At 39.7% G+C, this 13176-nt stretch overlaps 1 protein-coding gene across 2 annotated transcripts; it reads right to left on the bottom strand.

The window, feature by feature from the left end:
- Positions 1 to 205: 205 nt before the first annotated feature.
- Positions 206 to 3335, bottom strand: LOC147362605 (olfactory receptor 1J4-like). 2 transcript variants are annotated; one of them, XM_086323358.1, is made up of 2 exons: positions 3328 to 3335; positions 206 to 1139 (listed from the first exon to the last, which is right to left on the bottom strand). In XM_086323358.1, the coding sequence occupies exons 1-2, from the start codon at positions 3333 to 3335 to the stop codon at positions 206 to 208; spliced, it is 942 nt and encodes a 313-aa protein (XP_086179484.1). The 2 variants fall into 2 exon arrangements, with proteins under 2 accessions (XP_086179484.1, XP_086179485.1); XM_086323359.1 differs by lacking the exon at positions 3328 to 3335 and having other exon boundaries at positions 206 to 1162.
- Positions 3336 to 13176: the final 9841 nt, after the last annotated feature.

Here is a 13176-nt window from a genome sequence, read left to right as displayed (position 1 = left end):
ATAGACAAGATCAAAAATCAAGAACATAAACTCAAAATTCACAGTTTATGCTAATGAACTGTTAGTAAATAGACAATAATTGTAAAGGAATGCAATTCAATTATCAAACATTTACTGAATATTTATTCAATGCTGGGATCAAATCTAGGGATATAGGATCTGAGGTTCTGTGAACACACGTGTCTGTTACAAAGACAAGCAAACATCATTGAGACAAGACTTTTGCCCTGTGCAAGAGTCTCTCCAGGGCCCTCTTCATGTCCCTGTTCCTTAGGCTATAAATGAAGGGGTTCAGCAGTGGAGTGACCACTGTGTACATCACAGAGGCAATGGTGCTCTTGTCCCTGGAGGTGCTGGATGAGGGGAAAAAATACAGTCCAATAATTGTTCCATAATACAGAGACACAACAGAGAGGTGGGAGCCACATGTGGACAATGCTTTGCAGATCCCCTTGGTGGAGGGGACCTTCAGGATGGTGGCCCCGATGTGTCCATAAGAGATCAGGATGCATACTAGTGGGAGGATGATGTCGGCCACTCCTGCTGTGAAAATGGCCAGCTCATTGAGGGATGTGTCTGAGCAGGAGAGCTTCAGCAGGGCACCAAGGTCACAGAAGAAATGGGGGATGCTGTGGTCAGCACAAAAGGACAGCCGGGTCAGGAGGAGGGTGTGACACAGGGCGTTGGCACAGGAGAGAATCCAGGACACAATTACTAGTAAGGTGCACAGCCCCTGTCCCATGACGGTGCTGTAGTGGAGAGGGTGGCAGATGGCCATGTACCGATCGTAGGCCATCGAGGTGAGCAGGAAATCATCCAGACCAGTAAAAAATATGAAAAAATACATCTGTGTTATGCACCCTGCATAGGGGATGGATTGACCCTGAGTCTGCATGTTGATCAGCATCTTAGGGACAGTGACAGATGAAAAGGAGATGTCAGTGAGGGCCAAGTGGCTGAGGAAGAAGTACATGGGGGTGTGCAGGCGAGCGTCCAGCCTGATGAGCAGAAGGATGAGCAGGTTGCCCAGCACCGTGGTCAGGTACACGCCCAGGAACAGGGCAAAGAACATGCCCTGCTGCTCTGGCCGGATGGGCAGTCCCAGGAGGAGGAACTCTGACATGCTGCTCTGGTTCTCCCTCTTCATGCTCCTCTCCTGTCTGCTGGGAATGAAAGGACAGTGAAAGAAGCACATTTTGATTGCAGCAGGTGTATATAAATGAGTCCTTTCTCTTGATGAATATGCCAGTGTCTGTCTGCATTGCCATGTCCCTGCAAAAAGCCCTAAGATGAATGGTATTACCATGTATAATGCAGGAATTTACCAACCAAGAAGACAGTTTGATACAGAAAAGAAAATGGCTCAGTGGCATTTTTCCATCATCTCAATAAAGAGAAATTATCACAATGTCTTAGCAGAGAAATAGTAAGTTTAAAACCTCCCTAATTTCTCTTCTGTTTCTGTACATAAAATCATAAGGCTGAACCTTCAGGTTGTGACATACTGACCTACAGAAATCTGACTTCAAAGTCCTCTCGTATGTAAAGTATAAGGAGGACATTTCAACAATGTGTATGTTTCAACAGAGTATAAGGAGGATGTTTCCTTCGAATTCTTGAAGGAAAGTGGAGCAAAAATGCACAGCCAAGGAATTTCCTGGCGATTCACTGCTTAGACTTCAACTTCCAAGTCAGGGGGTGTGGGTTCAATCCCTGTTCCAGGTATAAAGATATCACATGACTTACAGCTAAAAACCCAAACAGGAAACAAAACAATATGGTAACAAATTCAGCAAAGAATTTTAAAAATGATCCACATAAAAAAAATTCTTTAAAAATAAATAAGCAATAAATAGCCAGTTCCATTATGTATAAAGTTGAAGAAAAAGAAGACGCTTACCCATCAACTGAACTTAGAGTATCTTAGAGTTCAATTTTGCAATATCACTGCTCTACGAACTAAAAAATATTTCTAGCAGTTGTATGTATTTTTACTGGTACTCATATTTATCATTCTCCAATACCCTCCTGATTCAACAAAATCCTCTTGTTGAAGAGGTCTCTAACCCAAAATAAAAACAGTTGCTGCCAAGATGTGTCAAAGAGATATGCCCTGATATGCCTTCTCCCTAGTCTTTAAGAACTAGTAATAAAATGTATCATAAGCAAGAGCACAGAGAAGTGCTGAACACCAGTATACAGATACACACACACATACCACACACATACACACACACACACACACACACACACACACACATACACACACCTGCTATTGGTGTAGGAGACCCAGTTCTCTGAACTTTAAGCTCTAATGATCTAGCTGCCTTGAGTAAGAACTGGATTCTCAGAATTCTGTAGGACAACTGGAGACCAGATTTATCCACTTCTGTGGTCCTGAATCACTCACCAGCACCAGAGAAAAAATAGCTTGATCCTTAATTCACCAATGTCAGTAATGAAGACGTGAAGTCTGTGCTCTGTCCACCAGGGAAGGGATGCAAGGGAACAGGGCTCCAAGTTCTTGGTTAGAGACATTAAACATGCATTAAACATGTATTAATTGCTCAGTTTTCTTGTTTCTCCCTCCAGGACACATGCCCTAGAGCAGTGGTTCCTAACTTTAATGTCCCCTAGTATCCCCTGGTGAGCTTATTAAAGATGCAGATCACAGCTCCAGCTCCAGTGACATTCATTCTTGAACTATGTGGCCAGGGAATTCTGATGCAAGTGGTCCTAAGGGCGGATGGTGAGAAAACTGTCCTTAGGAAGAATGTCATGATGAGGCCCAGTGGCTGTGAGCCCAAAGGAGATGAGGAAAGAACTCTTTACTGACCCTTCCTACTAGTTTAAAGTTTCCCCTAGCTAAGTCAAAGCCTGGGATGTGAGGATGGAGTTTCTCCCAAGCGGAGATGCCTTCTTAGTTTGTTGTCTTTCAATAAATTAAAGCTCAACATTCAGAAAACTAAGATCATGGCATCCAGTCCCATCACTTCGTGGCAAATAGATGGGGAAACAGAGGAAACAGCAGCTGACTTTATTATTCTGGGCTCCAAAATCACTGTAGATGGTGATTGCAGCCATGAAATTCAAAGATGCTTACTCCTTGGAAGGAAAGTTATGACCAACCTAGACAGCATATTAAAAAGCAGAGACATTATTTTGTCAACAAAGATCTGTCTAGTGAAGGCTATGGTTTTTCCAGTAGTCATGTATGGGTGTGAGTGTTGGACTGTAAAGAAAGCTGAGCGCCAAAGAATTGATGCTTTTGAACTGTGGTGTTGGAGAAGACTCTTGAGAGTCCCTTGGACTGCAAGGTGATCCAACCATTCCATCCTAAAGGAGATCAGTCCTGGGTGTTCATTGGAAGGACTGATATTGAAGCTGAAACTCCAATCCTTTGGCCACCTGATGCAAAGAGCTGACTCATTTGAAAAGACCTTGATGCTGGGAAATATTGAGCACAAGAGGGGAAGGGGACAACAGAGGATGAGATGGTTGGATGGCATCACTGACTCAATGGACATGGGTTTGGGTGGACTCTTGGAGTTGGTGATGGACAGGGAGGCCCAGCGTGCTGCGGTTCATGGGGTCACAAAGAGTTGGACATGACTGTGTGACTGAACTGAGCTGAACTGAAATCTAGTTCATGGTAAAAATCCAAATACAATATGAAAAAGTCAAAGTATTTCCCCTGTCTTTTATTCATTTTTTATACTTCTAAAATGGTTTTTATTCATTAAATTTAGTATTTATATTTATTGTTGTTCTATCAAAGTGTTAGTTTCTCAGTCATGTCTGACTCTTTGCAACCCCATGGACAGTAGCCCACCAGGCTTCTCTGTCAATGGATTTCTCCAGGCCAGAATATTGGAGTTATTGTTCAACTCCAGTTGTTCATTCGCTAAGCCGTGTCTGACTCTTTGCAACCCTATGCCAGGCTTCTGTGTTTTTTGCTATCTCCCAGAGTTTGATCAGACTCACGTTCATTGAATTAGTAATGCCATCCAGTCATCTCATCCTCTGTCATCCCCTTCTTTTCCTGCCCTCAATCTTTCCCAGTATTAGGGTATTTTCAAATGAGTTGGCTCTTTGCATTGGGTGGCCATAGTATTGGGGTTTCAGCATCAGTCCTTCCAATGAATATTCAGGGTTGAGTTCCTTTAGGATTAACTGGTGTGACACATTGCTGTTCAAGGGATTCTCAAGGGTCTTCTCCAGCACATTTGGAAAGTATCTATTTTCTGCACTCAGTCTTTTTTACGGTCCACCTCCAGCATATGGACATGACCACAGGAAAACCATAGCATTGACTAAATTACCTTTGTTGGAGAAGTAATGTCTCTACTTTTTAATATGCTATGTAGATTTGTTATAGCTGTTCTTCCAAGGTCAAGTGTCTTTAATTTTCATGACTGCAGTCACCGAATGAAGTGATTTTGAACCCAAGAAAATAAAGTCTGTCACTGTTTTCAATTTTCCCCCATCTATTTGCCAAGAAGCAATGAGGCAGGATGCAAGGATATTTGTTTTGTCCATGTTGAGTTTTAAGCCAGCTTTTTCATTCTCCTCTTCCACCCTCAACAAGATGCTCTTTAGTTCCTCTTCGCTTTCTGCCATTAAAATGGTGTCATCTGCATATGTGAGGTTGTTGATGTTTCTCCCAGCAATCTTGATTCCAGCTAGTGATTCACCCAGTCTGGCATTTTACATGATGCATTCTGTATATAAATTAAATAAGCAGGGTGACAATATACAGCTTTATGTACTGCTTTCCCAATTTAATCAGTCGGTTGTTCCATGTCCCATGCTAACTATTGCTTCTTGACCTGCACACAGGTTTCTTAGGAGGCAGGTAAAGCGGTCTGGTATTCCCATCTCTGAAGAATTTTCCAGTTTGTTGTGATCTACACAAAGGCTTTAGCATAGTCAATGAAAGAGATGTAGATATTTTTCTGTAATTCTCTTCTTTTCTATTATCCAACAGATGTTGGCGATTTGATCTCTGGTTCCTCTGCCTTTTCTAAATCTAGCTTGGACTTCTGGAAGTTCTTGGTTCACAAAGTGCTGAAGCCTAGTTTGAATGGCTTTGAGTATAATCTTGCTAGCATGTGAAATGAGTGCAGCTGTACTATAGTTTTAACATTCTTTGGCCTTCCTTTCTTTGGGATTGAAATAAGAACTGCCCTTTTCTAGTCCTGGGGCCACTGGCAATTTTTCCAAATTTGCTGGCATACTGAGTGCAGCAGTTTAAAAGCATCATCTTTTAGGATGTATTTACATAAATGGGATTTATTTTGCATGGTATCTTAGAGCTTTCTTTTCCTAAAATATATTTATTGCATTAATACTTGCAAGTCTACATCTATGCTTATCAGTTCATAGAATATATATAACATCAATACCTTAATCTTCTTAAATTTTTAAATTTTTAGTTGATCTCTTGTTGAATTAACTGAATGATCCATTAACACAAAATCTCTAATTCTTCAATAAGGTAAAACTTTTAAAAATATTATAGTACACCCTGAAGTCTTCTCCTGTGTCAGTTGTCTGATCAAGATTACTTTATGATCTACAAAGCATTAATTTTAACAGGCTGCATTGTCTTGGTTCTCCCGTGCCTATGGCTTGCTCCTTTGAAGAGAGAAAAACCGAACTTTGAAAATGTCCATGAAAATACACGAAGAATGGAAGTCTAGGTGGAAGCCCATGGAAAGAGAGGCAATAAAGCCAGACTCTTCATTCACCAAAGGAATGATCTAAGTCAGAGCTTATGGAATGAAATAAATGAATAATGAGGAAAGTTACATCATACTATGTTATACATGTATCAAATATCAAACTCCTTCAAAATATTGTGATTTCCAACTTTACATCCCAAACAGACTAGAGTCGTGGACATCACCACAGCCTTGCATGTCACTCCAGCTACTGGTTACATACTAATTAGCCTTCTGCTTCTGTATAATGTTGGTAAACATATTACATCTTGCATAGTGCAGGCACACACACACAAAGGGACAAGATGAAAAAACAGGGTAAAAACTAGATGCACAAGAAAAGACATATATGTAATAAGTCGATAAGTAGATGAAATAAATAGTATAAACTAATCTAACAGAAGACCAAAAAAGAGGGCAAGAAAAACAAAAAATCCTTCTCTAAATATATTTTTACTAAGTGAATTTTGCAAGGTAGCAGCATTATAAAGTTGGTCAAAAAAGAACAAAAATCAATGATATTTTATATCCTAGCAGTGAGTACTGAGAATTGAAAATTTTAATATACTATTCATAACAGTTTAAAAAGTAAAATATGCATATGAATGAATTTACCAAAATACCAGTAAGTTAAAAACTACAGACTAATTCATAGTTAATTTAAAGAGAATACAAATGAATAGAGATACACTTTGCCCATAGACTGGATAACTCAATATCATCATGGAGCCAGGTCTCTCCTCCATTTGATCTATAGGGTCAATGCAATCAAAGGCAGTGTCCCTCACTGTGAAGAAACTTTTCATCCTTTACCTAGATGTTTTATCATCAATGCTGTATAGATGGAGAAGTCTTGAGGCTACTGTAAGAATAAGACTGAAAACCAGAGGCAGGAGGCTTAAGTCCAAATCCTGAGAACACCTGACTCCAGGGAACATTAATCGACAAGAGCTCATCCAAAAGCCTCCATACCTACACTGAAACCAAGCTCCACACAAGGGCCAACAAGCTCCAGGGCAAAACATACCACGCAAATTCTCCAGCAAGACAAGAACATATTCCTGAGCTTCAATTAACAGGCTGCCCAAAGGGTGATGGCACCCCACTCCAGTACTCTTGCCTGGAAAACCCCATGGACAGAGGGGCCTGGTTGGCTGCAGTCCATGGGGTCGCGAAGAGTCGGACATGACTGAGTGACTTCACTTTCACTTTTCACTTTCATGCATTGGAGAAGGAAATGGCAACCTGCTCCAGTGTTCTTGCCTGGAGAATCCCAGGGACGGCGGAGCCTTGTGGACTGCCGTTTATGGGGTCGCACAGAGTCGGACACGACTGAAGCGACTTAGCAGCAGTAGCAGCAAAGTCACTCCAAACCCACTGACATTTCATAACTCATTACTGGACACTTCACTGAACTCCAGAGAGAAGAAATCCAGCTCCACCCACCAGAACACCAAAACAAGCTTCCCTAATCAAGAAACCTTGACAAGCTACCTGTCCAACCCCACCCACAGTGAGGAAACTCCACAATGAAGAGAACTCCACAAACTGCCAGAATACAGAAAGGCCACCACAAACACAGCAATATAAACAAGATGAAGAGGCAGATAAATACCTAGCAGGTAAAGGAACAGGATAAATGCCCACCAAACCAAACAAAAGAGGAAGAGATAGGGAATCTACCTGATAAAGAATTCCGAATAATGATAGTGAAAATGATCCAGGAACTTGAAAACAAAATGGAGTTACAGATAAATAGCCTGGAGACAAGGATTGAGAAGATGCAAGAAAGAGGGTCGGACATGACTGAGTGACTTCACTTTCACTTTTCAATTTCATGCATTGGAGAAGGAAATGGCAACCCACTCCAGTGTTCTTGCCGGGAGAATCCCAGGGATGGGGGAGCCTGGTGGGCTGCCATCTATGGGGTTGCACAGAGTCGGACATGACTGAAGTGACTTAGCAGCAGCAGAAGAAAGAAAAAGGAGTCAATATATAATGAATAATGCAATAAATAAGATCAAAAACACTCTGGAGGGAACCAACAGTAGAATAACAGAGGCAGAAGATAGGATAAGTGAGGTAGAAGATAGAATGGTAGAAATAAATGAAACAGAGAGGAAAAAAGGAAAACAAATTAAAAGAAATGAGGACAATCTCAGAGACCTCTGGGACAATGATAAATGCCCCAACATTCGAATCATAGGAGTTCCAGGAAAAGAAGACAAAAAGAAAGACCATGAGAAAATACTTGAGGAGATAATAGTTGAAAACTTCCCAAAAATGGGGAAGGAAATAATCACCCAAGTCCAAGAAACCCAGAGAGTCCCAAACAGGATACACCCAAGGCGAAACACCCTAAGACACATATTAATCAAATTAACAAAGATCAAACACAAAGAACAAATATTAAAAGCAGCAAGGGAAAAACAACAAATAACACACAAGGGGATTCCCATGAGGATAACAGCTGATCTTTCAATAGAAACTCTTTAGGCGATGAGGGAATGGCAGGACATACTTAAAGTGATGAAAGAAAATAACCTACAGCCCAGATTATTGTACCCAGCAAGGATCTCATTCAAATATGAAGGAGAAATCAAAAGCTTTACAGACAAGCAAAAGCTGAGAGAATTCAGCACCACCAAACCAGCTCTCCAACAAATGCTTAAGGATCTTCTGTAGACAGGAAACACAGAAAGGGTGTATGAACCCAAACCCAAAACAATAAAGTAAATGGCAACGGGATCATACTTATCAATAATTACCTTAAACGTAAATGAGTTGAATGCCCCAACCAAAAGACAAAGACTGGCTGAATGGATACAAAAACAAGACCCCTATATATGTTGTCTACAAGAGACCCACCTCAAAACAAGAGACACATACAGACTGAAAGTGAATGGCTGGAAAAAGATATTCCATGCAAATAGAGACCAAAAGAAAGCAGGAATAGCAATACTCATATCAGATAAAATAGACTTTAAAACAAAGGCTGTGAAAAGAGACAAAGAAGGACACTACATAATGATCAAAGGATCAATCCAAGAAGAAGATATAACAATTATAAATATATATGCACCCAACATGGAAGCACCACAATATGTAAGACAAATGCTAACAAGTATGAAAGGAGAAATTAACAATAACACAATAATAGTGTGAGACTTTAATACCCCACTCACACCTATGGATAGATCAACTAAACAGAAAATTAACAAGGAAACACAAACTTTAAATGATACAATAGACAAATTAGACCTAATTGATATCCATAGGACATTTCGTCCCAAAACAGTGAATATCACCTTTTTCTCAAGTGCACATGGAACCTTCTCCAGGATAGATCACATCCTGGGCCATATATCCAGCCTTGGTAAATTCAAAAAAATTGAAATCATTCCAAGCATCTTTTCTGACCACAATGCAGTAAGATTAGATCTCAATTACAGGAGAAAAACTATTAAAAATTCCAACATATGGAGGCTGAACAACACGCTGCTGAATAACCAACAAATCACAGAAGAAATCAGAAAAGAAACCAAAATACGCATAGAAGTGAATGAAAATGAAAACATAACAACCCAAAACCTGTGGGACACTGTAAAAGCAGTGATAAGGGGAAGGTTCATAGCAATACAGGCATACCTCAAGAAACAAGAAAAAAGTAAAATCAATAACCTAACTCTATACCTAAAGCAGCTAGAAAAGGAAGAAATGAAGAACCCCAGGGTTAGTAGAAGGAAAGAAATCTTAAAAATTAGGGCAGAAATAAATGCAAAAGAAACAAAAGAGACCATAGCAAAAATCAACAAAGCCAAAAGCTGGTTCTTTGAGAGGATAAATAAAATTGACAAACCATTAGCCAGACTCATCAAGAAACAAAGGGAGAAAAATCAAAGCAACAAAATTAGAAATGAAAATGGAAAGATCACAACAGACAACACAGAAATACAAAGGATCATAAGAGACTACTATCAGTAATTATATGCCCAAAAAATGGACAACTTGGAAGAAATGGACAAATTCTTAGAAAAGTACAACTTTCCAAAACTGAACCAGGAAGAAATAGAAAATCTTTACAGACCCATCACAAGCACAGAAATTGAAACTGTAATCAGAAATCTTCCAGCAAACAAAAGCCCAGGTCCAAACAGCTTCACAGCTGAATTCTACCAAAAATTTAGAGAAGAGCTAACACCTATCCTACTCAAACTCTTCCAGAAAATTTCAGAGGAAGGTAAACTTCCAAACTCATTCTATGAGGCCACCATCACCCTAATACCAAAACCTGACAAAGATGCCACAGAAAAAGAAAACTACAGGCCAATATCACTGATGAACATAGATGCAAAAATCCTTAACAAAATTCTGGCAATCAGAATCTAACAACACATTAAAAAGATCATATGCCATGACCAAGTGGGCTTTATCCCAGGGATGCAAGGATTCTTCAATATCCGCATATCAATCAATGTAATACACCATATCAACAAATTGAAAAATAAAAGCCATATATTTATCTCAATAGATGCAGAGAAAGCCTTTGACAAATTCAACATCCATTTATGATAAAAAAAAAAAACCCTCCAGAAAGCAGGAATAGAAGGAACATATACCTCAACATAATAAAAGCTATATAAACCCACAGCAAACATTATCCTCAATGGTGAAAAATTGAAAGCATTTCCCCTAAAGTCAGGAACAAGACAAGCATGTTCACTTTCACCATTACTATTCAACATAGTTTTGAAAGTTTTGGCCACAGCTATCATAGCAGAAAAAGAAATAAAAGGAATCCACATTGGAAAAGAAGAAGTAAAACTCTCAGTGTTTGCAGATAACATGATCCTCCACACAGAAAACCCTAAAGACTCCACCAGAAAATTACTGGAGCTAACCAATGAATATAGTAAAGTTGCAGGATATAAAATCAACACACAGAAATCCCTTGTATTCCTATACACTAATAATGAGAAAACAGAAAGAGAAATTAAGGAAACAATTCCATTCACCATTGCAAAGAAAAGAATAAAATACTTAGGAATATATCTACCTAAAGAAACAAAAGACCTATATATAGAAAACTACAAAACACTGGTGAAAGAAATCAAAGAGGACACTAATAGATGGAGAAATATACCATGTTCATGGATTGGGAGAATCAATATAGTGAAAATGAGTATACTACCCAAAGCAATCTATAGATTTAATGCAATCCCTATCAAGCTACCAACGGTATTCTTCACAGAGCTAGAATAAATAATTTCACAATTTGTATGGAAATACAAAAAACCTCGAATAGCCAAAGCAATTTTGAGAAAGAAGAATGGAACTGGAGGAATCAAACTGCCTCACTTCAGGCTCTACTACAAAGCCACAGCCATCAAAACAGTACGGTACTGGCACAAAGACAGAAATATAGATCAATGGAACAAAATAGAAATCCCAGAGATAAATCCACACACCATATCTTTGACAAAGGAGGCAAGAATATACAATGGAGAAATGACAATCTCTTTAACAAGTGGTGCTGGGAAAACTGGTCAACCACTTGTAAAAGAATGAAACTAGAACACTTTCTAACACCATACACAAAAATAAACTCAAAATGGATTAAAGATCTAAACATAAGACCAGAAACTATAAAACTCCTAGAGGAGAACATAGGCAAAACACTCTCTGACATAAATCAGAGCAGGATCCTCTATGACCCACCTCCCAGAATATTGGAAATAAAAGCAAAAATAAACAAATGGGACCTAATTAAAATTAAAAGCTTCTGCACAACAAAGGAAACTGTAAGCAAGGTGAAAAGACAGCCTTCAGAATGGGAGAAAAAAATAGCAAATGAAGCAACTAACAAAGAATTAGTCTCAAAAATATACAAGCAACTCCTGCAGCTCAACTCCAGAAAAATAAACGACTCAATCAAAAAAAAAAAAAAAAAAAAAAAAGGGCCAAAGAGCTAAGCAGACATTTCTCCAAAGAAGACATACAGATGGCTAACAAACACATGAAAAGATGCTCAACATCACTCATTATCAGAGAAATGCAAATCAAAACCACTATGAGGTACCATTTCACGCCAGTCAGAATGGCTGCTGTCCAAAAGTCTACAAGCAATAAATGCTGGAGAGGGTGTGGAGAAAAGGGAATGCTCTTACACAGTTGGTGAGAATGCAAACTAGTACAGCCACTATGGAGAACATTGTGGAGATTCCTTAAAAAACTGGAAATAGAACTGCCTTATGATCCAGCAATCCCACTGCTGGGCATACACACTGAGGAAACCAGAATTGAAAGAGACACGTGTACCCCAATGTTCATCGCAGCACTGTTTATAATAGCCAGGACATGGAAGCAACCTAGATGTCCATCAGCAGACGATGGATAAGAAAGCTGTGGTACATATACACAATAGAGTATTATTCAGCCATTAAAAAGAATACATTTGAATCGGTTCTAATGAAGTGAATGAAACTGGAGCCTATTATACAGAGTGAAGTAAGCCAGAAAGAAACACAGCTATACAGTATGCTGCTCCTACTGCTGCTAAGTCGCTTCAGTCGTGTCCGACTCTGTGCGACCCCAGAGACAGCAGCCCACCAAGCTTCCCCATCCCTGGGATTCTCCAGGCAAGAACACTGGAGTGGGTTGCCATTTCCCTCTCCAATGCATGAAAGTGAAAAGCGAAAGTGAAGTTGCGCAGTCGTGTCCAACTCTGAGCAACCCTATGGACTGCAGCCTACCAGGCTCCTCTGTCCATGGGATTTTCCAGGCAAAAGTACTGGAGTGGGGTGCCATTGCCTTCTCTGCCAATACAGTATACTAATGTATATATATGGAATTTAGAAAGATGGTGATGATAACCCTGTACGCGAGACAGCAAAAGAGACACAGAGGTATAGAACAGTCTTTTGGACTCTGTGGGAGAGGGCGAGGGTCGGATGATTTGGGAGAATGGCATTGAAATATTATAATATCATATGTGAAACAAATTGCCAGTTCAGGTTCAATGCATGATACAGGATGCTCAGGGCTGGTGCACTGGGGTGACCCAGAGGGATGGTATGGGGAGGGAGGTGGAAGGGGTGTTCAGGATTGGGAACACGTGTACACCCGTGGTGGATTCATGTTGATGTATGGCGAAATCAATATAATATTGTAAAGAAAAAAAAAATATTGAAGGTGGGAGGAGAAGGGGATGACAGAGGATGAGACAGTTGGGTGGCATCACCGTCTCAATGAGCATGAGTTTGATTAAACTCTGGGAGTTGGTGATAGACAGGGAGGCCTGGCGTGCTACAGTACATGGGGTCACAAACAGACACAACTGAGTGACTGAACAGAACTGAACTGAAAAGGGAAGACAAAAAATGTTAAAATGAAAAGCAAAATGCCATACTTAATTTATCTAATTTCAAAACTGTTTTATAATCCAAAGCAAGGA

Source organism: Bos grunniens, chromosome 11, assembly GCF_055505025.1.
Source record: "Bos grunniens cultivar Pamir isolate PY7600 chromosome 11, Bosgru_T2T1.0, whole genome shotgun sequence".
NCBI classification, from domain to species: Eukaryota; Metazoa; Chordata; class Mammalia; order Artiodactyla; family Bovidae; genus Bos; species Bos grunniens.
The sequence above is the reverse complement of the archived record's forward strand: the minus strand, read 5'-3'. Positions and strand labels throughout refer to the sequence as shown.